The sequence below is a fragment of the Puma concolor genome, chromosome B1 (genome assembly GCF_028749965.1).
Source record: "Puma concolor isolate L17-30 chromosome B1, mPumCon1.1.hap2, whole genome shotgun sequence".
In the NCBI taxonomy this organism is placed as follows: Eukaryota; Metazoa; Chordata; class Mammalia; order Carnivora; family Felidae; genus Puma; species Puma concolor.
Window position 1 is genome coordinate 203,945,552 of NC_141670.1, and position 25,691 is coordinate 203,971,242.

A 25,691-nucleotide genomic window follows, 5' to 3' on the forward strand; every position below is an offset into this window, starting at 1 on the left:
AGACCTGGGGTGAGGGACAGCTGGGTGGCTAGGTTAAGTGTCCGACTTCAGCTCAGGTCAGGATCTCACGGATCGTGGGTTTGAGCCCCGCGTCAGGCTCTGTGCTGACGGCTGGGAGCCTGGAGGCTCCTTCCGATTCTGTCTCCCTCTGTCTCTGCCCCTCCCCCGCTCACGCTAGGTCTCTCACTGTCTGTCAAAAGTAAATAAATGTTGACAAAAATTAAAACAAATTTATATTAAAAAAAAAGACCTGGGGTGAGCCCCAGGAAGAAGGGGGGGCTGGGGAGGCCTGATCGAGGACCGGCATCGTGGGGAGGCCAGGGAAGCCGCGCCTGCCTTCCTGACGGTGGCCCCACTGGGCGCCAGAGAGAAAGTTCTACGTGGTTCTATGCGGTCCTGTGCGGTTCCTTGCCTGATGGGTGTGGCCCAGGGGACAGGCTTTGTCCCAGGAAGAGGGCCCAGCCCTGGGAGCCGAGCTGCCCTCCCGAACCACCGCTTCAGGGACTGTGAAATCACGGCTCTCTCTAAATGTTCCTTTCTTTCTTTCTTTCTTTTTTTTAATTGCCGTGACTAGCATAATCCCAATTTATCTTCTCTCTCACCCTTGACGGTGAATTTAATTTAATAGGCTGCGGCGGTGCTGCCTCTGATCTTTAAATGCCGTGTTTATTTGCCTTATTAGCGTGGGCGCGCGGTTTGAAGCGAGCGCACAGATGTCTCGCAATGTGGGGCTTCCGCCAGCGGCTGGATAGCTTCGCGGCCTTGCCGTGGCCACAGCCCCAGACTGAAACGGATGTGGACAAAAAGGCCTTCTGTTCCCCTGTGGCCACAGTGTGGGAATGTCAGGGGAGCCTCAGCTGATCGAAGGAGGCCAAGGCCGTCCCTACTGAACGTTCCTGAGTCCTGTCTGGGAGAGTCCTGCTTGAGGCCCCGAGACAGGACAGCTGCCCCTGCCCTCCCCAGCTGTCAGCAGCTCGTGAGTGTGTGTGGCATCCTCCTGCTGCCTTCTCCCAGGAAGGCCCCTGGCCCTGCCAGTCACCAAGGTGGCCAGACCGGCTGAAGTGGAGAGCTGAGCGTCCTAGCTTCATGATAACGGTCCGATTCCAGATCGCTGGAAGCCAGTGGCCCTGAGTGGGGAAGCTGGGGAGGAGCCGCGTTCTGTTCTATAAACATCCGGCCCAGGAAAGGCAGCTTGGGTGTCCTACCTCAGGGCCTTTGCATGTGCTGTTCTTGTTTCTGGACACCCACATGGACTGACTCCCCAGTGTGTTTCAGTCTCTGTTCAAATGTCACCTCACTGGGAGAGCATCTTGCCGCTCTGCCTGGAATAGCAGCGTCCCCCCACCCCCATTTTGCTCCTTATTCTGCGATTCATTGCACTCCCTGACAATATACGTTTCTTCTACTCATTTATCATCTGACTGTCCCTCCACGGCATCAGCTCCCTGGATCAGGAGCCCTGGCATCTGGTTACCCACCAGGAAGGGGTGAAGCCAGAGCCAGGTCCCCTCCTTTCCCTGTGCCTCAGGAGGGATGGCCACACCCTGTCCCCAGAACTTTCTATCATGGGTCATCTACTCTTGAGATGATCTCAGGAGAAAGGGAATGGGGAAGGTGGGAGGGGGTGGATGAAGGACAGGATCGCTCACACAGAAAATCAGACACGTGGAGAGAGACAGACAGACCCAAGAGAGACCGTTCAGAGCTGCCACATGGACGGACTCTCAGAGACTTAGGTGACGAAAGGACACACGCAGAGACACCAACACAGAAAGGAACAGAGACAGAGTTAGAGGTGCGTAAAGAGAGCCGGAGGTGGGGCGCCTGGGTGGCTCAGCCGGTTAAGCGTTCGACTTCGGCCCAGGTCATGATCTCGCGGTCCGTGAGTTCGAGCCCCGCGTCGGGCTCTGTGCTGACAGCTCAGAGCCTGGAGCCTGTTTCAGATTCTGTGTCTCCCTCTCTCTCTGACCCTCCCCCATTCATGCTTTATCTCTCTCTGTCTGAAAAATAAAATAAACATTAAAAAAAATTAAAAAAAAAAAAAAAAAAACAGAGCCGGAGGTCTGCGCCCAGAGGAACCGAGGGACGGACCGTGGTAACCGTGGCTGCAGGTACGCACGGAGGCCTGCCGGTGCCCCCGGGGGCTGGGCCAAAGCCCGAACAGCCCGTTTCTTCATGTTGTTGCAAAGTTGAGCCCTCCTTCATTCTGTCTGGAACTCTGGCCTTAGCTGTCGGCCGCACCCCTGGATGCCCAGATGCAGAAAATCCAGACAAGCTTTGGCTTGGCCCGGCTCCAGCTGAGAATCTGTCCTCAGGAAGAATACCCCTCCGTGGGGAGGGAAACGGATACTGACATCACCCTGGGGCCCGAACGGTTCATGTTCACCATTAGCAGGTCCTTGTAAGGTTGTTGTGGGAACACACACGGGGTCCTCCCGTGGAGGATTCATTTACATGCTTCCTGTGAAGGACAGCACGGTGACATCCTGGTGTTTTTAAAATAGAAGTTGAGTCACATTCTGGAATCAACCCAGTAGCGGGCCCTGGGATCCAAGAGACGTGATGGCATGCACCGGCAGGGCAGTTGAGAGGGTGTCCGAAAGGCTCAGTCAGTCACTCATCAAACGTCCCCTGTGCTCCTGGTGCTGGAGCCTCCCCGAAGCATCACTGTTACCCCATCTCAGCGCCCAGCCTGGGGCCAGGCACACAGCAGGTGTCCAGGAATGTGGGGCATATGGGTTGGACGGAAAGAAGGAAGAATGGATTGACGGATGGATGGACAGGCGGGTGGGCGGTGGACAGAAATAGGGTTGGATGGATGGATGGACGGAGACTCGTCGAGGGAAGTGGGTGGGAAGGGCCCCTAGAGGGCTGGGGGCGGGGTCAACCAGAAACAAGCCCAGAATACCACAAGGTGCCCCTCACTGGTCTAGAGTGGGGATCCACAGGATCAGACCCCACCTCTGCTGGTATCTTCGTACCTGCCCCCCTGGCTTTCCAAGGGCAGGATCTCCCCTCCCCCTCCCCCATCCCCTCCGTGCCCCACTCAGGCCCGTGGTCGCTGGCCTCTTCCACGCTCCCATGGAGGAGAAGACCCCGTCCTCTACCGACGGGCACTCACGCGGGTGTGGCTGTCCTTCTGGGAGCCCCACTGGAAGTGTGGGACCCCACATCTCTGTAAGGCCAGAACCCCGGTTTGGGGGTGGAGTCGTTTTTCCAACACGGGAGCTGTCCCCCACCGAGTGTTCTCTGGCTACTGCAGGGGCTGCAGGCGAGGCGAGGTGAGGCGAGGCGAGAGGGTGTGGGAGAGTCCCCTGGCACCGCCCCTGGGCCCAGAAGCCACGCCGAGGACCAGAACCAGGCTTCCCGTGCAGACAGACCGGGGAGGTCGCGGGCTGTGGGATCTATAGACCTGGGCCCACCTGCCCCTTCACCTCCTTGCTGGGGGCTTCTCAGCAAGTCACTGGACCTCTCTGAGCCTTGGCTTCCCAGTGTCTGACACGGGATCCTGTTTTCCCGGTGGGGAGCACAAGTTGGAAAAATAGGACCCGTGCTAGAGGCGGTTGTTACGTGACTTGTAAAAATGCTTCTGCTGCAGACGTGGGGGAGTCCAGTCGCAGCCACCAGGCCAGCGACCGGCAGGACCCCCCTCCCCCGCTGGGATGGCGGAACCGCCCCCAGGAGGGGGAACACGGCTTCACGTGGCCCGGAGTTCGGGGAGCCAGGACACGTGCGTCCCCGGGGCCGGTTCGAGGCAGAAACCGGCAGCACTGCGTGCCTGGGACGCCGTGACACAGGGGAGGGGGAGGCAGGCCCTGCCTGTGGGATGGGGACCGCCACACGCTCCCGAGGACAGGATCGCGGCAGGACCCGGCGCTCGGCAGCGCCCCCAGCCCGCCTCCCCCCGCCCCTCGGACCTGCAGTGGGAGCAGTCAGTTCTGCGAGCCCGCTAACTGGTGCGCCGCCTCGGGGACGCATGACTGTCCCCTGCTTTAAGGCATCTCGTCACTATTTAGCCCTCTAACGGGAGTCTTGAGCATTGGAGAGTATATCCTGCCAACTTCCACTTGCTTCGGTTTTCCCGCCCGGAGAGCAAGGCGCACGAAGTTATTGCGGGGAGCCCGTGGGGTGCAGGCGGGGCGACGGCCCGAACCCAGAGACCGCATCAGGAAGCTGGGTCTGCAGGCGGCGCCCTGCCACGTGTTTGTTGTTGTCAGTGCCGTTGCAGAAACGGTTTGGGCCTCGCTGGGTCATTTCGTGACAGACTTTCACCGACTGTCTGCTTGGGCGGGGGGCGGGGGACACAGGGGTGGGGGCCGCGTCTTGCCGCGTCCACGGTGCTGCAGGGGTTGGGGCACAGCCCAGGTGCCCGGACCACGCCACACCCAGGGTGCTGCACAGGGCGTGGGGAGGAGAGGACTTTCAGAAGGCACAGGGCACAAGGGGGCTTTCCTTAGGAAACTTGACCCTGGCCCTCACCTGGCACAGAAGTGCAGGGGAGTTGCCAGAGGTGGGGTCTTCAGGGCGGGGAGGTGGTGCAGCTCCCCAGGGTGGAGGGTAACCGATACCAGCACCCTCTTCCCAGGAGCTGATGTTCTCGATGGGAAGCCAGACGGTAAATCGACAAAATACGTGTACGACGTCAGGGAGCACTGATGTTGCGGCTGGGAGTCAGGCTTAAGGGGCAGAGAGCTAGGCGTGGGTGGCCAAGATCGCCCTCCTCGGCGATGGATATTTGAACAGAGCCTGGGATGCAGTGGGGAGTCGGTCCCTGTCTGCATCTGTGAAGGAGAACAGCACGTGCAAAGGCCCAGAGATGGGCTCCACGCGCGGGCCGCATTGCCTGGGCCACTGGGACAGTGCTGAGCTCTTCAAGCAATGACACGTGACGACACCTAGGAAGTACCGACAAGCAGGGGAGCTTGGGTGCCAGGGCTTTTACGGAGGTTGGCCATGTAGCCCCGTGGCCGTCTCCAGCCCCTCCAGAAGTAAAGCCATACTGCCTGACCCAAGACCCCTACCGTAATCGCATCGTTAGCACGCGCTGGCTGGCTGGCCGGAGGCCTCGGGCCGGCAAAGCCACCCTTCCCAGGCGGGACCTTCCAGGGGCCAGTCAAGGGCCTAACCTTTCTCCGGAGGGTGCAGACAACCCAGACGCACTGGGCCAACCTCGCACAGCCACCGAGCACCTTCGGCTTCGCGGAGGGGAAGGAGGAGGGAGGCGGTCGGGGCGCTCTGGGCCAGACGCCTTGCTGGGATGCTCATTCGTGTCTGTCATTTCGGTTAGCGCTTGGATGGCCCTGGGTGGGAGGTGTGTCCCCACTGTACAGAAGGGACAGCTGAGGTCTAGAAGGCGAGCGAGCAGCTCAAGGTCATGCCACCGGTGGTTTCAACCTGTAACCACACCCCCTCCACCTGACCACGCGGCAGACTTGGAATAACGCTGTAGGCGTGGGGGCATCTCGTAGGAGGTGGGCTGGGCACAGCTGTGGCCCTCGTTGGGGCTTGCCACCTGCTTGGCCTAGAAGGGGCTGTGGAGGGGGCCGGAGAGCTCCCCGGGGGTCCACCGCGGACCCTCGGAGAGCCAAGGCCTCGGCCCCCGGCCCGCTCTCTCCCGGGGGCGCCTGGTGCGGTGGGCTGGTGGGGTTGACCAGGTGGCCACGGAGCTGCCTCCGCCATAAGCTGGAAGAAGGGGTGTGGCTGGCCGTCTGTCCTGCCGGCTCCCCGTGGGTATAGACAGATGCGGCTGCTGCTGCAAAGGGCCCGCATCCTGTAGGCGTGAGCCTTTATGTACTGTTTTCAGTCTCCTGATGAGTTTCCAAGACGTCTTTGGCACTGCATGGTATGAGGGGTCTGGTTCTGTCTCATTTTCTAGGTTGGAGGAGGGAGAAGGGGTCGTGACCTCTGCCCTCCAGCGGGGTGCCTGGGACAGTCTGGAGTCTCCCGGACGGAAAAGCTCTGCTCGGGGCCAGGAGATCTCAGTCAAAGTGGCTCCCTGGGCCCTTGGGCCGCTGTGTGACTTTGAGGAAGTGACTGCCCTTCTCTGAGCCGGTGTCCTTTTCATGGGAGAGGTGGGGGTGGGGGGGTGGGGTGGGGGTTGCCGAGAGGCCTCAGGGCCCGCTTGGTTCCCACAGTGAGGTCAAGTGCCGAGAGCCCGCGTAGGGCTAGCAGCGAGTGGGTGAGGCCTGGGTGGTTGGTTGGTCCGTGCACTCACTCGGCCGCATTCACTGGCCCCTGCTTCACGCAGGCCTCGGGCGAGGGGCTGGCCGGAGAGCGGTTCGGACACAGTGCTGGCCTGTGAGGGGCTGTCAGGGGCGTCATGGGAAGCCCATCACGGTGGGGGCAGGTGTCCCGGCAGCCGTCGGCGTGCGGACGAGGAGACCACGTGGCGGGGTGGGAGGCCGGCAGGCGATGTGTGTCTTCACCTCTTGAGGCTCTGCCCTGAGTTCACCTTGGCTCTCTTCCCAGCCCTGCCTCCCCCCTGTGCGGACAGGGGGCTGACACACCCCTCCCCCTGTGCCTTCCTCGGCCTTCCCACTGGTCTGCTGCTGTCGGGGACTCTGCGTTCATCCCGAGGGTGTGGGGACCCAGTGGGGGTCGTCCGGAGGGAGACTCGCATCGTTTGGGGGGGGGAGAGGAAACTCGCTCCGGTTGGAGAACTGGGGCCTCTGGCCAGCACCCTCCGCAGGTGTGATCAGCTGGAGAACACGGGTGATGTGGGCCCGGAGAGCTTCCTGCCGGCTGGGAGGCCCGTCCCCGGGTGCACATGATGCTGCCAGGCCCCCCAGGAGCCCCAGAATGTGGAAGAGGCTGCTTCCGGAAGGGATGGGAGACACCCCTCCCTAGCCCTCGGCCCTCGAGGAGACAATTCCCGATTCACAGGAAGCCTCGGTCTTCTCCAGCGGGTCCCCGCTCCCCCTGAACCCTGCTCGCTGCTGGAGTTGCGAGTGCAGGTTGGAGATGCCTCTCTCGTCTTGCACCATCCTCGGCTGCTGGCGAGGACTGGGGGCCGCGTGGGGTGGCACAGAGCTCACGGGCTGGGGGCTGGGCCGGGCTCTGCGGCCACACTCAGCTCCTCTGTTCCTTCCGTGCTCTATGTCTCGTCTCCTCCTCGTCCTTACCTCGTGGGGATGCTATCCACCCTTCCTTACCGCGTGGGGGTGCTACCCGCCCTTCCTCACCTCGTAGGGGTGTTGGGAGGACTGTAAAGTGAGCTGTTATGTGCAAAGCATTTGGTTCTCGTGGGGCTTGACATATGGGGGAATGATGAGTTATTGTCACCATTCCTATTATCTCATCTGATAACACAGACGACTTCAGTCTCACATAGAGACGGACTTGTCCGAGGTCCAAAATCGGACAAGGGTGGAGGCGTTCTGCTAGCCCCGGTCTGTCAATTTTGGCCCAGAGAGGGGTCTTCAGGGACCCAGTCTGGAAACAGATGTCTGTTGGCCCCTGGGTTCAGCTATTCAGTGTTGCCATCGAATCAGCCTTCGTTTACCTTCCAGGAACTTTTTGCCGTGAAAATTTGTTTTTCAACCCGATATCCCCAGTTTCATGACTTACAAAATTCCTTGACGTTCACTGAAATGGAGAGTGTTGTGTCTATTTCTTACTTCATTTCTGTACTTTGTATTAAAATACTCCCCGTAGCATTCAGAAATGGAATTCGCTTCCAGATCGCCCGGATCTCATCCGCTAATGCTTAATATGTCATTCAGGCTGCCTGTGGCAGACATTGGGTATACTCCCCAGTCATTCAAAAACTCAATGTAGAGGCGTCAGATTCTATAATCGGATGGATTGGCATAGAAAAGTGTTGTCATTCTGTGCCAGGACCCCCTAAGAATAAGTGAGGACCCTCATTTTTAAGGTATTGAGTCGGATGATGTTCTCAGATCCAAAAACACATTTTTTAAGAGCCACAGAAGCTCAGAACTTCACAGAAGAGCCCCGCTCTTGGGATGTAACCCTGGGGAACAATCCAGCAGAGATTAAAGTAGTGAAGATGTTGTTTATGAAGGGCGGAAGGGCTGGGGACGGCAGTACACGGGGAACAAGTGCATTTCCAAGGTGCGCAGCACAAGGCATCACTCAGTGCTTGTAGAAATGCCTAATGTAGGTTCAGGCTAATGAAAGACCCATCAGCAATGCTGCGTGGCCTGGATGGAAATGCCACACGGCCAACAGAAATGCCAACCATCTCTGCTAAACTCAGAACGAATGTCGTGTGCATGCTGAAATTGCGATACTGTAAATATAATCACATGCGGACAAGGGCTGGACGGGCATGGAGGGATGAAGGGACCCAGTCGATGGTTGAAGCAGAATCTTCTTTTCTTTTTTGTGTGTGTTTATTTATTTTTGAGAGAGAGAGAGAGAGAGAACACTAGGGAGTGGAGGTGCAGCAGAGAGAGAGGGAGACACAGAATACGAAGCGGGCTCCAGGCTCCGAGCTGTCAGCACAGAGCCCGACGCGGGGCTCGAACTCACAGACCGTGAGATCGTGACCTGAGCCGAAGTCGGACGCTTAACCAATGCGCCCCAGATTGTCCTCTTATCTTTAAATGATTCCGAGAAGAGTGGAGGATGTGTAGGCCTATCAAGAAGGAAATGTTACTGTAAGTGGATTGGTGAACTTCTGGAATTTTCCAAAGGGTAGACTCAAGTCAGAAGGGTAGCCTAACCTGGCCCAGCCCCAGAGCCAAGCCCGGACCTCTGGCGTAACAGCTCGTGTAAGCCCCGCCATGCTGGGGCTTTCTCACCGCGGCCCCACCGACCCTGTTCCAGGACAAGGCGGCTGCTGACTGGACGGCTCCTCGGGGCCACATTGTCTGTTCTGTAGCAACGTCTTTCCGTGGTATTATTGTGTGTCTTATTCTGTTTGGGTGTTTTCTGTCTGAAATGACAGTTTTGGACCTCAGAGGGGCTTGGCCCGCTCCCAAATCAGCCGGTTCCCTGGGGCAGTGCATGCATCAGTGTGCTTCACCCTGGGCACTGGCAGGAAGGGCTGGCCTTGGGCAGGGCTGCTCCTGGCCAGTGACTACCCTGTCCCGTTCATACGAGGTGCTCGTGTGGCAGTCCCAACAAAATGCAGAGCGATCCACGCTGCCCACCCCCCCGCCCAGCCCCTCTACACGCCCACCAGGTCATGACTATCAGACCGCCACCTCACCCCGGGCATAAACCCAGCCAGGCCCCTCCAGTGCCCCATCAGAAACAACTTCCTCAATTAACCCTGAAGACGCGGCGATGTCCTGTCTGGTCCCTGGGTTGCTGGTCCGTGAGCCACACCTGGGGTCAGCTACAGCGGTGGCCTCTGCCTGCACCTGTGAGATTTCCAGGCAATTGACACCTCCCACCCCTGCACCTGCAGCCACGGATGGCCCCGCCTTCTCCCAGCCTGCGGCCTGGGCTAGGCTGGCTCGCTCACCCGCCTCGGCCTTCGGACATGTGCCCAGCTGAGGGCTTGCAGAACGGCTGTAAAAGCAGGAATGTGTGCCGGGTGAGCCCTGCCCGTGGGACACGTCCAGGGACACGGGCCTCATTTAGCCCGATGGCCATAACCCACTTCTAAAGACTGCCCCCTCCTCCACTGGGAAAAGAGCTATTGCAAAGGTCCCGCCTTGCACCGTGTTAAAACCTCCAGAAATCGGGGCGCCTGGGTGGCTCAGGTGGTTAAGTGTCCGACTGTTGATGTCGGCTCAGATCATATCACGGTTTGTGGGTTCAAGTCTCACATCAGGCTCTGTGCTGGTGGCACAGAGCCTGCTTCTGGGACTTTCTCTCTCTCCGTCTCTGTCCTTCCCCCACTCGTACTCTCTCTGTCTCTCTCTCTCTGAAAATAAATAAACTTTAAAAGGAAAAAAAAAAAAACCCTCCAGAAATAAAGCCAGCCAGACCCATGGTGTCCCCTATGTCCCCTTCCTTTCTATAGAGCAGGAAGGAGGTACAAGATGTGGGCGTCATTTAGAACTCGAGTCACATAGAGCCTGTGGCTTCGCCCTCTCTGAGCCCCGGCGGATGACTTCACCTCTTGGTATCTCATGTTTCTCGTTTGCACACTGAGAGCCACTGGCTGGGATGTGATTAGATGAGCTGAGCCCCCGAGTGTCTTCACCCTGGGGGCGCAGGTGGCCCATCCTGGATGGGGACTGCAGAGCGTTATTGGTGCTTCCCCTGGACTCCGCTGTGGGAGGCTGCGGGCCTCGGCCACGCTGTCGCCTCTAGTGCTCCCTTGCCTCTGCACGGAACACCCAGCTCCCCCAGCCGGTGCTCGGGGCCGACGGCCAGCCCCCACTCCCCCTTATCGGGTGCCTCTTCCTCCTCCTTCCCCTTTCAGATTCTCTGCGAGGCCTCCCAGACCCCACAGGCACACTTACAGGCTTCTGTGAGAGCACACACACGTACCTCCTCAGAGCTCCGTGCAGGCTTCTGGCACCTTCTCTGGCTCCATGGGATCTGTTAGCCCCTTTGCCGCAGGTCTGTGAGGAGGTCTTGAGGGGGACGGCATGCAGGAGGATGGGCCCGGGCCGCGGGGCAGTGCCTGGGGACCCAGTGCTGTGGCATCATTTCGAGGTCTGAGTGGCTGGTACAGAGCATCTCCTGGAGGCACGGCCAGCTGCCCAAGATCCCTGCCCGTCCGCTTCCGTGCACCGTGCCCAGCACAGAGCTTGCACGTAATAGGTGCGTGGGAGACGTTTGTCGAAAGGACCTCGTGAACTGAGGGCATTCACTCACACCAGGATTTTTAAGGATAATGCAGGGACTCACTCGAAAGGATGGGTCCCCTTTATGGCGTGACGAACAGCGGTGGCCAGGAGCCAGCTTGAGCAGAAGCGATGCGCGAGCTGTCCCGCGGGGTCATCAGCTCCCGGGCCCTGCACCAACTCCCATCCCTGAGGTGTTGGTAGAGGGGCGTGGGCAGCGTCTGGGAGCGGGCCTTGCCCGGCCCAGCTTCATTCCGGAAAGATCTGCCGCCTGTGGGCACACGGCATCCCCAGTGCCGCGGCAGGCGGCTGGGAACCACGAGTGGACGCGCTGGTTGGGGGACACGCTTGGAGGACAGGCTCGGAGAGGCGGGCTCTGGCCCCGTGCGGCCATGGGACCCTGCTCGCTGTGAGTTCAGACGCGGAGAATCTCAAGCCCCCTCCTGCCCGCCTCCCTCTTGGCCGGCTGGGAATACGGCCCGGGCTGATGCACAGCGGGCTCGAGTTAATGCTGCTGCGAAAACCCGCGGGCAACAGAGGTGCAGCTTCCTGGGTGGGACGGGCTGCGGTCCGTGTTCAACTGCCCGCACGTTGGAGAGCGTTGGCCGCCAGGCTCTGCAAGAGAAATGGAGTCAGAAGGTCCAGCCGCGTGGAGTGGGTGCCGTGCCCTGTGAACACCTCCAGGGACATCACTCAGCGGACAGCCTGGGTTTCCTGTAGTTACTGTGTGGTTAAGTGCTAAGCGATCCTTTCATACTCTCTGAGCCTCGGTTTCCCCGTCTGTAAAATGGGAAGGCATGCTCCCGTTCGAATGGTCTTCCTGTGTCAGTCGAGTCCGTGTGTCCGCCCAGAACCTGGCATCCAGTGTGTGTTGAGCGTGTGGTTTCACTGGACGCCCCCTCCCCCAGGCCCTTCCGTCAGAGGGGCCCCGCTCTTCAGATCCCGCCAGCGGCCATGGCGAACAAGGGTGCTCCCCACCCTACCATGCTGTGCTCCCCCTGGGGCCAGGGCTGTTTTCTTCCTCAGCTCACCCCCCTAGCAGGGCCCCGACTCCCCAATTCACATGCAGAATCTCGAGCCACATCCTGGATTTTTCTGGATGACTTGACCAGCCCTGGAAGTGCCCCCCTTATTGCCATAATTCTCTTCCGCTGATCCTGTGTCCGTGTATGAGACCCGGCAGCAAATCAAAGCCCGCCAGGGGTCCCGTGACCTGTCAGTGCCGAGAACCAGACCGGCCCCTGGGTGAAGCTGGCTCAGAGTCTGTTCCTTCCCATCACCCAGTCACAGACGCCGTGCACGGCCGCAATCCGACCAAAGCTCAGAACCGCTTCAGCTGCGAGATCGTACCCCTAACGTCCGGTGGGAGAGCCCGTGAAGGACGCCTCTGCACCCCTGTAAGACTCTGGACACGTCCCTTTCCTAGCTGGGCCTCGGTTTCCCCAGGTATAAAGTGCAGGTGGTAATTCTGACCGTCTGGACCGGCGACAGGGGTCTTCTCGGGATGCCCTGCCACCTGACCGGTGCAGAATGAGAGCCAGTCCCCAGCACCCGTGCAGCCCCAGCAACCTCTCAGCCCAGGGTGGGTCTAGCGAGGTCAAAGAAAAGAGGAGAGGTGGCGATGGAGACATAGGCCCGTGTTGGGGGCGGGGGGAGCCGGCATACAGGGAACCCTGGAGCGGCCGATCGGGCAGAGCATCCGCTGCTGGGATCCACGTGAAGCAAGTTTTTACATCAGAGCAACTTAACCCAGCGACCAGCAGTGGCCCTGCCCTCCTGCACGGCCAGCGTTTCCGGGGAGATCAAGGCCTGGCTCCCGGACCCTCTTTCTTCGTTACAAGGGAGACGCTCCCGGGAGCGCTTGAACGCTGAACCACACATTAGCAGCGCGTCCTGCTTGATGGGAATCTGGAGGCAGGAGAGGATGTCTGCGCTCTCACGACAGTGACTGGCGGGCATTGGGGTGTGCCTGCGCAGATTAGCCGTCAGCACGTACGCACAGCATCGTGCTCATTAGAGAACACAGCTGGGTCCACACACAAGTGCACCCTCCACCAGGGGGAGGTCCGCAGGGACCCCACGGCCATGACCCTGAGCCTGCCTCCAGCTCGCTTTCCTCACCTCTCTAATCTCACGCAGGTGTCTCTGCCACTGTGTCATCAGCCCGTTACAGACCCGCATCGGTCATTAAAAGATAAAGAAACCACCTCTCACCGAGACCAGGCCTCACCCAAGGCCGTGCCCCTGCAGGGGCCCCCGCCACGAAGGCGGGCCCCACCTTTCGCACCTGCCGTGGCCTTCCGGGGGGAGATGGGTGGGAGACAGGGGCTCGTCTGCACCACGGGGAGGGGTGGGAGCCGAACATACGTCCCTGCCAATGAAATAATTATAGAGTATGAAAATGGCTCAATTAAATTATTTTTTAAAAAGTGAATATGTACAAACACTCAGCAATTAAGCAGCCGATTTGCAAAGAGCGACTTTCCAACTGCGCCTGCTTGCCTGCCCTGTTCTGTTTGCCCGGTTTCAGAGCCTGGGTTTTTATTTTTAATTTGAATAAATGCAGATTGGAATAATCAGGCTCCACGTTCCCAGATGCGCTTGAGGAGGACTTGGAGGGGGTGGGGGTGCAGAGTGCGGAGGAAGGTCACCCTGGGGGAGGGCCTGGCACGGAGGGGTTCAGGGGTCGTGGGGGCAGCTGAGAAAAGGGCCCGTGGGGGTGGAGCCACGAGGGCCGGTGCCCGTGCTGGGACGTGATCACATCTAATCCCCACGGTTCCCTGGGAAACCCTTGCTGCCCAGAGAGGGCAACCTGCTCACCAGAGGTCACACAGCCTCCAGCTCTGACACCAGAGCGCCTCCACAGGAATCCAGTAAGCATTTATTGAACACTAGCTGTATGCCTGGGGGTGCGGATTCTTGGATGATCCTGGTGACCGCTGTCCTCACTGACCGTGTGATCTGCACCGACTTCAGGAGGAGGCCGCATTAGGTTTACAGTTGCAGAGGTCCCAGCTTCTGGCCTGCCCCGACTGACCAGCTGGGCTCTGAGACAAGTCATTTTCTATTTCCCAGACTTATCCACGGCAATGAATTCCCTTCTCTCCCCCTGCATACGTGGGGGCCTGGCAAGAGACAGGCCCCATGCACAGTAGGAGAGGTGGGGTCCGATGTGGGCCAGACGCTGCTCAGGCTGTCCCCTCCTGGCCTCGGCTGTGTGTCTGTGTGTCCGTGTGTCCAAATTCCCCTCTTCTTATGACACCAATCCTTGGATCTGGACCCGCCCTCCTCCAGTTTGACCTCAACATAATTACATCTGCAAAGGCCTTGTTTGCAAATCAGGTCGCATTCACAGATTCTGGGTGGACGTGAATTTTGGGGGGACATTACTTAGCCGGCTACAAATGGCTTTTCCTTCCTGCCTGCCTCTGCCCCAAATCACCGTGTCCGAGGGGCCTTCCCTGCCCCTCTGAGACCGCAGTCCCACTGACCCCCCATTCCCGCCCGGATCACACCGGCTGCTGCTATGTTTCCTGTTTAGCACCCCCTCCCCTTGCCTCACTAGACCCGCTCCCCCCCGCAGCCCACACGAGCAGGTGCCCTGGGGCGAGCAGGGGTCAGCAGGCTCCTGTGACCTGGGTGGGGACGGGGAGGAGTCTGGATCCTGGGGAGGCAGCTGGGCGGAGGCAGGTGTGTGTCGGGGATGGAGGGAAGGGGTGCATGGATGGCAAGGTTTCTGGGAGGCAGAACCAATGGGCAGGTCTTAGACCCAGCTTGCTGGGAGGAGAGCAGAGGGGTCATGAGGCTCAGAGGGTTCCATGAATCCAGCCTGGAAACACGGCGTTTGGTTTCTGTGGAGACTGGCATTTCCTGGGTCTCTGGGTCAATCCTCTGCTACTAGGGCCCTGGCTCCCTGCTTCCCAAAGCAAACCAATTCTCTGATTTTTTGAGAGTAAGTGCATCTCTAATCACCCCTCCAGCAGGGCCTCCCCGGGGAGGCCAAGGGCAGGGAGGGAGGGGCTCAGCCGATCCCCTCCTGGCTGCCCCACGGAGGGGACTGGCCCCCACCAGCCTCCCCTGGGAGTCAGGAGGCAGAGATTGCTCTCTGCCCTGGTCTGGGAAGGACCCTGTGACCCTGAGGCCTGTGAGCCTCCAGCTCACAGCCGGGCCTGCTTCACAATCACAGCATGTTTTTTTGTTTTGTTTTGTTTTAACATTTATTTATTTCTGAGAGACAGCAGGCAGGGGACGGGCAGAGAGAGAGGGAGACACAATCGGAAGCAGGCTTCAGGCTCCGAGCTGTCAGCACAGAGCCCTACACGGGGCCTGAACTCACAAACCATGAGATCATGACCTGAGTCGAAGTCGGACGCTCAACCGACTGAGCCCCCTAGGCGCCCCCACCCGCAGCACGTTTTAATGGGGTTTCAGGGTCACGGAGATTTTAAGCTTCGACATGGAATCGATTCCACGTCCTGATGTGTCAGTTGCTTCCAAGCAACAGATGTGAAATTGCCCTGGTGACCTCTCCCCGTCTCGCCGCGGTGGGGAGCCACATTCTCCCCTGCACCTGTCACTCCACAGACAGGACAGTGGGCGCACAGGCGAGGAGGGGCCGGCCCGCGGTTCAGCTGGTCCCCCGCGTGGAGCCAGTGGTGGTGCTGGTGCTCGCCGGCCGATGCAGGGCTTGGCTTGGGGCCTGGTTTCCAGCAGCTCCCGGAGCCTGGGCACTGCCTGCTGTCACCCACAGTCTCCGGGCTGCGTGGTCAGTGGGGGTGGGGGTGGGGGGAGGGTGTGGCTCCCCGGAGGAGCCCGGGGTGCAGAGAGGGAAACGGAGGAGCAGACGGGCTCCTGTGAGGCCTCAGCACACGGTGAGGAACGTGGAGACACGTGTGTAGCAAGCGGGCCAAGATAGACTTAGGGTCGGGGCAGATCACTGCGGAAGTCCAAGGAGGAGGCGACCCGTGGGGAGTCTGGCTGGCATTCACCGACTCCCCGCCCAGCTCCCAGACCTGAGCACGTGCTCGGCGACCCTGCGGGAGCCCAGTCTCCTCCCTTGTCACCTGCGGCATCCTGCTCCGGGGGAGAGGTTGTCTTGGGGCGCTGCGCCCACGCGGGCTGGATAAACCTGCAGCTGGAGGGACACCTCGCTGACACCTGTCTGTCGTCCTGTCCCCCCAGGTCCTCGGACTTCGGGACGTCCTACACCAAGCTCACCCTGCAGCCCGGTGTCACCACGGTCATCGACAACTTCTACATTTGCCCCACGAACAAGAGAAAGGTAAGAGGACACCGGGACAGCTGCCCGGTCGGTCGGCACAGCCGGGCTCCCGGCCACCGCGTGCGACGTGACCGCCTCTCCCACGACACCCTTTCCGGTTCCCCTGTGATCCATTCGGACGGCTGTGTCTAAAGGGCCAGCTGGGACTTGGCAGAAAGGCTTGAGCACCTGTGTGGATGTGTCTGCCTTCTCCCTGCTCTGCAGACAGCGTCCGTCTGGGGGTGGTGGGCGCTGGGGAGCCGGGAAAGAATCTCTCCGTGGTGTGGGGTCGTCGGAAGGCAGTGGTGAGCAGTCCCCCTCCTCTGCTGGTTGTTTGGTTTATTTGGTTTTGACTTGGCTTCGGTCTGTCATCTGAGATGCACTTTCTGGTTTTCTTGGTCTGAGCGTGTCTCCTGCCCGCCCCCCGCCCGGCTGTGGAACGGGGACACCCCACCAGGTTCTGTGACGGGACCCATTTGCACACCTGTGCCTGCTTTGTGGCCACGTTAGGGCCCCAGAACGAGGTCAGAGGACGCTCCGGGCAGAGAGGCCCTATGTGCTTGGCCGCTTCCCAAGAAGCAGCTGAGTGTCACTGAAAGGGACTCCGTTGGACAGACCGGGTTCCTCACAGGAAAGGGGAATCGTGACAGCGGGGATTAGAACCCAGAGCCCCGTGGTTGTTCGGCGTGAGGCTGACCCACGGGCGCTGACGGTTGCTCTGGTGACTTTCAAGGAGAGGTCACAGCAGCGCAGAGCCCGGGAAACCCTCTGTCACCAGCCAGGAGGGTCCTAGGTACCCAGGAAGGTGCCAGGGCCGGCCCGCGGGCGGTGCCCGCCTTTGAAATGAAAAGAGCAGAAGCAGTGAGGGAAGGCCAGAGCTGGGTTTCTGAGGCCATGAGGTCAGGGAGGCCTTTACGGGGAGGCCGGGCAGGACAGCTCTGCTCCTGCACAAGGCAGCCTGGGACGTGGCTCCTCAGAGCCTCAATTTCCTGGCCCGTAAAGGGGGCGGACGGGAAGGTTAGCGAGATGATGCACGTAGCGGTGGACGTACAGTGAGGGGGCTTCTGGGTTAGGCAGGGCCTTCGGGGCAGGCCGGAGGTGACACAGGCTCGTGGAGCACTGGTCAGCGCTCTGATCGGGCGAGACTTTTCTGCAGGAAGCAGCAGGGGGACGGCTGCGTCTTTAACACAGACAGGACCCCCTGGCTGCACGGGTCGTCTGAGGATTTGCATGTTTAGCCTGGAAATGCCGGTGGGGGTGGAAGGTAGGGTCTGGGGGTGGGTGGGCTGTGGTGGCCCAGGGGCTCAGCCGACAGTACCCGCGTGGAATGAATGCCACAGCCAGCAGCAGGTCCCCCTGAATGAATGATGCCCACAGCTGCCCTGCACCTGCACCTCCCCGCTGCACCTGCTCTGGGCCTGCGTGTGAGGAGCCCGGGCTCCTCTCTGGGCTTTCTCTGGTCACCCTGCGTTTGCAGGGGAGCCTGGGGGATGGTGCCTGGGCTGGGGTGTCCCCAAACTCAGTCCAGCTCTGCCACATCCCCCAGTGAGGGGACCTCAGGGAGGGCTGAGCCCAGGTGTCTCGGCTGTGAATGGAGGCAGCAATCGAAGAGGTATCTGACTTTTCACAATTGCCACCGTGGGGGGGGAGGGGCTGCACAATGGCTCCCAAAGGTGTCCCCTCCCCGGGCCTGTGACTGTCACCTTACATGGCGAAAGAGACTTCACAGATGTGGTTAAGGATTTTGAGAGGTTGTCCCGATTCTCCTGGTGGGAGAATGTAATCACAGGGCCCGCATCAGAGTCAGAGAAGATATGGGGACACAGACAGAGGCTGGGGCTAGAGCGGGGGCACCTTCTCTTCTAGAGAGGCCGGAAAAGGCCAGGAAAGCCTTCTCCCCCTGGAGCCTCCAGATAGGAGCACAGCCAGCTGCCAGCTTGGTTTTGCATTTTCTCCCTCCGAACTGTGAGGGAATAAATTTCTGTTGTTTTAAGCTGCTCAGTTGTGGTAACTTGTTACGGCACCATAGGGACTCACACAGGGTCGTTTTGAGGGTGGACTGGAGGGGGGGCCGGGGCGTCACCCTGCCCCTCAACATCCACTCTGGATGGAATCAGCCTCCCCAGCCCCCTCCGCGTGGCCCCCAAGGGAAGCCCATGCCCCCCGCCTTCGAAAGCATGGACCCTGCTTCCTGCTGGACCTTGGACAGAGAAGCCAAATTCAGGTCCAGGCTTACAGAGTGCTCCGGCTTCTGTCCCCGCTCTGATACCTGCAGACGTACCCCACATACCTCAGGACTGAGCTGACCCCCACTGTGGTCAGGCTGAAGGGGCTGACGGGCCCACTGAGGCAGGCACTAGCTGCTTCAAAAGACCCCGAGACCCACGGGACGGGCGTCCGCCTTGGAGGCGGGCAGGGACAGCAGTGAGGGCTGGGCAGGAGGGCGGCCTGGGGGTCGATCGGCTCCGCTCCTTCTGCTGCTGGAGAGTCGCGGCTGGGCCCGCCTCTGGGCCCAGCCCACAGCCCACCAGCCGCAGGACCTTGCCCAAGTTCTGAACCGCCTGGTTCCCCGGTTTCTCCTCGGCGGAATGGGGGTAAAGGCAGCGTCTACACAGTAGATTGATGGGATGAAATGAGGTGCTATTTGCCAAGTGCTCAGAACAGGGCTTGGCTTAAGCAAAGTCCACGCAAGGGTCCCAAGACCATTGTCCTTAGTAAGTCTCTTACCAGCCACCTGAGACTGTGAGGGTAGGAGCTGGTTCTGGGGTGACTGATACTCCCATGGGGGTGGCAGTGGTCAGCTGTGTCTATCAGGGAGCAAGGCCTGGCCTGGGGGGTGACGGCCCTGTCGGCGTCTGTGATAGGTGTCAGGAGAGGGCCACTGCCTTCTCAGGCCTGCCCACACCTCTTTGCATGGAGGGAACAAGGCAGCCCCAGTCTCCGGGTCTAGAAAATGAAATGTCGGGGTGCCTGGGTGGCTCAGTCGGTTGGGCATCTGACTTCGGCCCAGGTCACGATCTCGGGGTTCATGGGTTCGAGCCCCGCGTCGGGCTCTGTGCTGACCGCTCGGAGCCTGGAGCCTGCTTCAGATTCTGTGTCTCCCTCTCTCGCTGCCCCTTCCCCGCTCACGCTCTGTCTGTCTCTCTCTCAAGAATAAATAAAGATTAAAAAAAAAATTTAGAAAATGAAATGCCAGGGGGCGCCTGGGTGGCTCAGTCTGTTAAGCATCCGACTTCAGCTCAGGTCATGATCTCACGATTCATGGGTTTGAGCCCTGAGTTATGCTGACAGTGCAGAGCCTGCGTCAGATGCTCTGTCCGCCCCCCCCCCCCGCCCGGCACCTCCCCTCTGCTCGCTCTCTTCTTCAAAATAAATAAACATTTAAAAACAATGAAATGCCAGCTTCTCTGCCCGAAGAGGTGGGACTGGCACTGGGTGGGGCTGGGGACATATCCCGCTCTCTGGGAGGGCACGACCCACTGGAGGCTCCAGGTGACCGTGGGTCTGGGAGGCAGGGAGCCAGAGGCCCATGCTCTGGGCCACAGGCAGTTATTTCCACTGTCCCTGCCTCAGTTTCCTCATCTGTCAAGTAGGCTCGTAACAGGGGAACGAGGATTACGTGAGTCGATACATACGAACGACTTAGATCGGGGCCTGGAACACGGTGGTGCTGTGTCCCCAGAGCCGCCCCTGCAGGAGAGGGCCCTCAGCCATATCAGGAGATGTGGATGCGGGGGTCCGGGCCTGGGGCTGGGGCGGTGCCCTTCCTGGAAAGAGATTTCTCCTGCGTATAAAGCAAACTTCCTTCTGTCTCTGCATTACTCGTCCCTTGATTCGTGGCTTCTTGATTCTGCGGCCACACCGCGGTGAGCATTCCCGGTGCGCCGGGCCCTGGGTCAGAACCAGATGTCGGCCACACCCGTTTATGTGTCGGGAGGGGCGCACGACTTGGGGCTTCACATCGTCACCTCCACTATCCCGACGAGAAAATGGGCTCGGGGAGGCTGGGAGACTCGTCCAAGTTCATCCTGCCGCAGGCGGCAGAGTATATTCCCCTTTCACTGATGCAAGGAAGGTACCGAGTGTCTCTCTGTGCCTGGGTCGTCTAGACGCTCTGGGGCGCTCGGTCTTACCCTGAGCTCCCCAGGCACCCTGCAGGATGTTCTGGACTCCTGTGCTCTCCTCCCAGGGGGAGAATGGCAGCTGGGGAAGGAGACACACGTGAGCGGAACCCCGGCTCCGCTTGGTTCATCCTGTGCCTCAGCTGGGACCCCAAGCTCCCTCCCAACACCAGCGCCCATCCACTCGACAGATGTGGGTCGAGGGAGGCCCTACTGTGCGCCAGGCCATGCGCTCGCTACCGGGGAGAGAGGACCTTTTGTCCTTCCCATCTTGTAGGCAACAAATCCACATTACACGCCTACTGTGCGCTGGGGGCCCCTTGCTGGACACGGGGGCTGCAGAGGTGAACTGGACAGACAACACTAACCTTCTAGAACCTTGAGGGTCTAGTAGAGGGCTGAGGCACAACCTCTCATGCTGTGTTTTGTGGGGAGGAAGAGAAAGGGGGCTAAAGTCAGCCTCCCGCGGAGAGAGGATTTGTCCTCCAGTGAGTCTGATCTGGGAGAAGGTCTGGCCCTTATTTGTAGGGCCTCCTGCCTCTCCTGTTAGGGTAATGGATAGACTTTGCAGGAAGATGTGAATACTATTAGGAGTGCATTTAGCACCAATTACAGGCCAAGCAGCACTTTATAGCTTCTTAAGAGACCACTTTGCAACCTGTCTCACAAAATAAATTCCCTTTTAGTTTTGTCTTGCCTGCAGTAAAACCAGAGCTCCCTGGCCTTGCTGCCCACGGGTAGGACCTTGTACCACTGTCACGGCAATGACCTGAGGCTCTGCCCCCCGCCCCCAGTCCACAAACATCCCCTGTGGGCCTTCCCTACTGTCTGCAATCCCCACCTTAGTTCTGGATAGCTGTGTATTTCTAACTTGGCCACAGAACACCACGGCCGTGGGCCGAAGATATCAAGACATGGCCTGCGGGAGCTGGTTGGGGCGTGGGATTGCTTTCAAGTGTCGTGGCTTGTATTAAAGATTCACCTGAATGTTCATTTTATTCCATGATACGTGAGTGTTGGTTTGAAAACTGAAATGACACACATGCGCACTTTCCATGAAAAGCCTTTGTCGACCTGATGACCCAGGACGATGCTCCCAGGTGACGCACCAAGACCCCTGACCCAGCCACGACCACGTGCCCCCGTCCCCACCGGGCACACGGTCTCTGATTTGGGAAGCGAGTATTGATCCCCATCAGTAAGTACATCTGTGTGTCCGACCTGCTCCCTCACCTGAGACGTTTCGAGGGACCGCCATGTGCCAGGATTTCACTCAGGATAGAAAAATGAAGCAAAACAAAATCTTGTTGTCAAGAAACTCGAGTGTCTGAGAGCGGAAGCAATCCACTCGGTGGGGGCAGTGCTGGTGGCGATAAAGAACGCCGAGTTCCGAGGAGCCTCACGGGTCAGCTTTGGTATAAGGAGCTTCACGTGTGTTCTCTTGAATCTTTGCGACAGCTCAGCCAGGTAAGCATCTGTGCAGGGAGGCCAGGGCCAGACAGGTCCGAGGTTCCCCACACCTGCCACCCAGCAGGGGGGACCCGACTCAGGATTTGCCCCCAGGCCCAGGCGACCCTTTCTACTTTCCACAGCCAAAGCCACCTCTGAGCCCCTGCGTATGGAACAGCCTGTCCTCGGGGCCAAAAAAGTGGCCCTCCAGTGGGAGGGAAACCTAAAGGAGGGGGCGCGGGCCTGGGAGCCGAGTCCAACCCTGGCTGCCCTTCAGCCAAGGCTCTCTGGACTCAGAGCTCTCACCGGGAAAGACAGGGCCGCCTGCCTCTGGCCCCTGTGCCCCACTTGGTGCACCTGCGTGCTGTGGCCGAGGTGAGGCCCAGTCTCCTACAGCCTGTGCCTTGTCTGCTTCCTCCGGCAGTCACAGTGTGTGAAAGGACAAAAGTCACCCCTTGTCTCCGGGGGTCTTTTCTGGTGTACCTGTACCGGTCAGCCTTTCTTGCATCCGTCTCAGATTTGGCTCCAGGAGCTCTCTCGCTGCCTCTGTCTTCCTCTCTGCCTCTGTCCTCCGCTCAGCTCCCCTCGCCTGCTACCCTGCCAACCTACCAGGTCTCTAGCCCTGAGCCCCAACCAGTGTGGAGGCCCCGCCCCCTAGAGTGGAGGCCCCGCCCCTCCCTGGAGTGGAGGTCCCGCCCCTCCCTGGTGTGGAGTCCCACCCCTCTCTAGAGTGGAGGTCCTGCCCCTCCCTGGAGTGGAGGCCCCGCCTCTCTCTGGAGTGGAGGCCCCGCCCCTCCCTGGTGTGGAGGCCCCGCCCCTCCCTGGTGTGGAGTCCCGCCCCTCCCTGGAGTAGAGGCCCCGCCCCTCCCTGGAGTGGAGGCCCCGCCTCTCTCTGGAGTGAAGGCCCCGCCCCTCCCAGGTGTGGAAGCCCCTCCCTGATGTGGAAGTCCTGCCTCCACTCCCTCCAGTACTGACCTTTTGGCCCACACCTGCCTTGTTTCCTCATTTGGGGCCTTCTAGAGGGAGCTGAGGTTAGCCCAGGTCCCATGGACATGGCCACTGCAAACCCTCTTCGATGCTCAGAAAGCACCTTGGCGAGTGACCTCTGGCCAATCAGGTGCAGGTTGGAGAGCAGCAGCCCCACATCAGTCTTGCTGCAGGGTCCCCAGATGCCGTGTCCAGGGTCTGGGGAAGCCCGGAATCTGTTTGCATGTTTGAAAGTGTTCTCAGCAGCGAGGGGTTAGTTTTGTTTGTTTCTCTTTGTTTTGGCCAGCCAGCTGCCTGTTCCCAGGCCCCAGCAGTGTGGAAGAATGTCAGGAGAAAGGGGCCGGGCACAGAGTGGGGAGACCCAGGCTGTGAGGGGTTAGGATCCCAGTATCCCCCCCACCACCCACCTCTCTGAGGTGTGACATGGGATTTTAACATTGTGCACCTCATGCAGCTGGGTTGGGGGGTGGGGTGAGATGATGTGTGACTCAGCCTGGCCCCTGTGTGGGCATTAGAGAGACCCTGCCCCGCTGGTCCAGGGCCAGCGCATGTGACATACAGGACACAGTGCCTGGCACACGACTGGGACCCTGAAAGGACCCAATCTGCCCATTGGGCACCTCTCCCTGGATGTGCCACGGGGCGTAGACCCATTCTTTGTGTGAATCTGACACCTGTGGGGTATCATCAGGTGAGAGATGGTGAGTCTGAGCCTGGGTGGGCAGAGATATGGTGGCAGGGGGCAGGGACAGGGTCAGAAGAACTTTTGTGGGTAGCTGGTGCCCCCAGACTTCTGGTATGAGTGGTGGGTGGGTGGGGTGCCATTGCCTAGGATGAGGGGCCCTGGGGAGGTGGCTGACCTGGGGGTGGGGCGTGAAGGGCCCGGGATGGGACACCCCATGTACCCCACCCTGGGGAGACACCCAGGAGTCCCCTGGTGTGGCCACGGGGCAGTGGTCAGGGCTGGCAGGACAGGAGAGCCCTGTGTTCCTGAGATTCCCTGGGTGGGCTCTCAGAAGGCACTCCCCCACAGCCTGGGACGGGCCTCCCTGTCCTCTTTCCCAATTCTGGAACTCTGGGTCAGCCTCGGCACGCAAGAGGAGGCAGATGGGGCAGGGCATTGATCCCCAGTGTCCCCAGCTCTCTTAGAACGAAGCCGGAGCCCCTGGAACACCTCTGCTGTCCCTAGGCCTCACCCCTCCCTTGGCTCAGCACTCAGGGTGGGCCTGACCCTCTGTTACTCGTGAGGCACGGGAGCCCCTGCCTGGCGGGAAGATCGGCCAGACAGCGGAGCCCTGCCAGGGACTGGGAGGCGGGCACGGGGCTAAATGGGCCTTTTTCCCCCAATCACCGATGCTCTCCATTCCCCTTGAGAACCAGGCATCCTCTCCTGTCCAGAAGAAAAATGGCTCAATTGGGCCTATTGATGTACGGAAGCTTTTGTCTCAGAAATGGAGTGGATCCTGGGACAGTTCGGCTAATGCGTGGCAAATGACTCTCTCTTACAGCCCATAGCTCGTTGCGGGAGAGGGGAGACAGAGGGGGCTAGCTTCGCAGAAAGCTGGTCTCCTGGGCCTCGGGCCAGGGGAACTGACGCAACGCAGAGGGCGAGAGACCCTGGATTCGCTCCTTTGAAGACAGTGTGCAGACCACACCCCAGAGATCACAGCCGGGAGCCAGGGTGTTGCCTCACGCGCCGAGGGGCCTGTGCAGACGTGTGTGGAGAACGTGGACACCGGAGCTGTCCCTGAGCACTCGGTGGGCCTAGCGTAGCCACAGCGGTCTTGTAAGAGGGAGGCGGGAGGAGAAGGGGGTGTGGGTGGGAGAGGGAGGGAGGGAGGCCGGAAAGATACCCCACTGCCGGCTGTGCCCGTGGAAGGCGCCGGGGGCCAGGGATGCAGGTGGCCTTGAGACGAAACCACAAGGGACAGATTGTCCCCCGGAACCTTCAGCCAGGCCCGCACCTTGACTGTAGCTCAGTGAGACTGATTTTGGACTCAGACCTCGGAACTAGGAGAAGAGGCAAGCGTGCTGTTTTTTGCCCCCACGGCCAGAAAAACACAGGGGGCGCAGGGCTTCTCTGGCGAACGGAGGGGGCTCTGTGGTGTCCGAGTCTGGACGGAGGACAGTGGGGCGGGCGTGTGCTGGCCACAGCGCCACCGGGCGGAGGTCCGAGTGGAAGGTCCCACCGGCTCCGGGTCGCACGCGTCACGGGGAAGATGCGGGTCCTGGCACGAGGCAGAACTGGGACTCTGGAAATTTCCTGAGCCCCTCTGCCTTGTTGGTAAATGGGTGCCTTCGTCACAGGCTTTCTGTGAAGGCTGAATGAGACGTGCCGTCCACAGTGCTGGGTGTGGATTCAGGCGCCGGGCCGTTGCCGGCTCCGTGCCCGATGGCATCGTTACCGATGTCACTGATCGCCACCCACTGAACCCACAGGGCAGCCGGGTGCCACAGGCGTCCTCGTCCTACACGTGAGCTGCCTGTGGCTCAGAGACGTGATGTAGCTCCCAGGGTCTGGGTGGTGCAGGAGGCGCGGCCGGGCTGGGCCCCCAGGCGGACGAGGGTTTCTACCCACCCTGCTGCCCTAGCTCTTTGGAGGGTTCGGAGAAAACACGGGGAGACGCAGGGAGGCCCCCGAAAGTCCTTTGGATGTATATTTTTAGCATTGGTTTATGCCCGAACTCTGGCGGTTGTATTCTTTAATTTAAAAAGGTGCTGGGGTGCCTGGGTGGCTCAGTTGGTTAAGCACCCAACTCTCGAGTTTGGCTCAGGTCACGATCCTGGGGTCGTGGGATCAAGCCCTGTGTCGGGCTCCACCATGAGTGTGGAGCCTGCTTAAGAGTCTCTCCCCCTCTGCCCCCTCCCCCACGCATGTACTCTCTCTCTCTCTCTCTCTCTCTCTCAAATTAAAAACAATAAATAAAAAAGGTGCTGGCCGTGCCCTGTCCTTCCCTCCCTTACAAATACCCTGGCATCCAGGAATTTGGCAAGTCCTATGGCTCATCCAAGGGGTATGGCTGTACCAGGAGAAATCGTCAGATACCAGGGAGGCCACAAGTCAAGGGACCGTATTGTCTCCTGTACTCACATGGGTCAGTGGGGGAGGCTGGACAGGCCACCTCACCTCCCTCTGAGTTCGTTAGTCTCGTTGGAAGTAGGTTT

At 59.9% G+C, this 25,691-nt stretch overlaps 1 protein-coding gene across 4 annotated transcripts in view; it reads left to right on the forward strand.

Moving 5' to 3' along the window:
* Positions 1-25,691, forward strand: part of SORCS2 (sortilin related VPS10 domain containing receptor 2) — a 456,995-nt gene that overhangs the window by 257,432 nt on the left and 173,872 nt on the right. For all 4 annotated transcript variants that reach the window (XM_086705524.1, XM_086705526.1, XM_086705523.1 and 1 more), the window contains one exon: positions 15,891-15,990. In XM_086705524.1, coding sequence (XP_086561650.1) covers positions 15,891-15,990 — 100 coding nt within the window. The remainder of the gene's footprint in view (positions 1-15,890; positions 15,991-25,691) is intronic.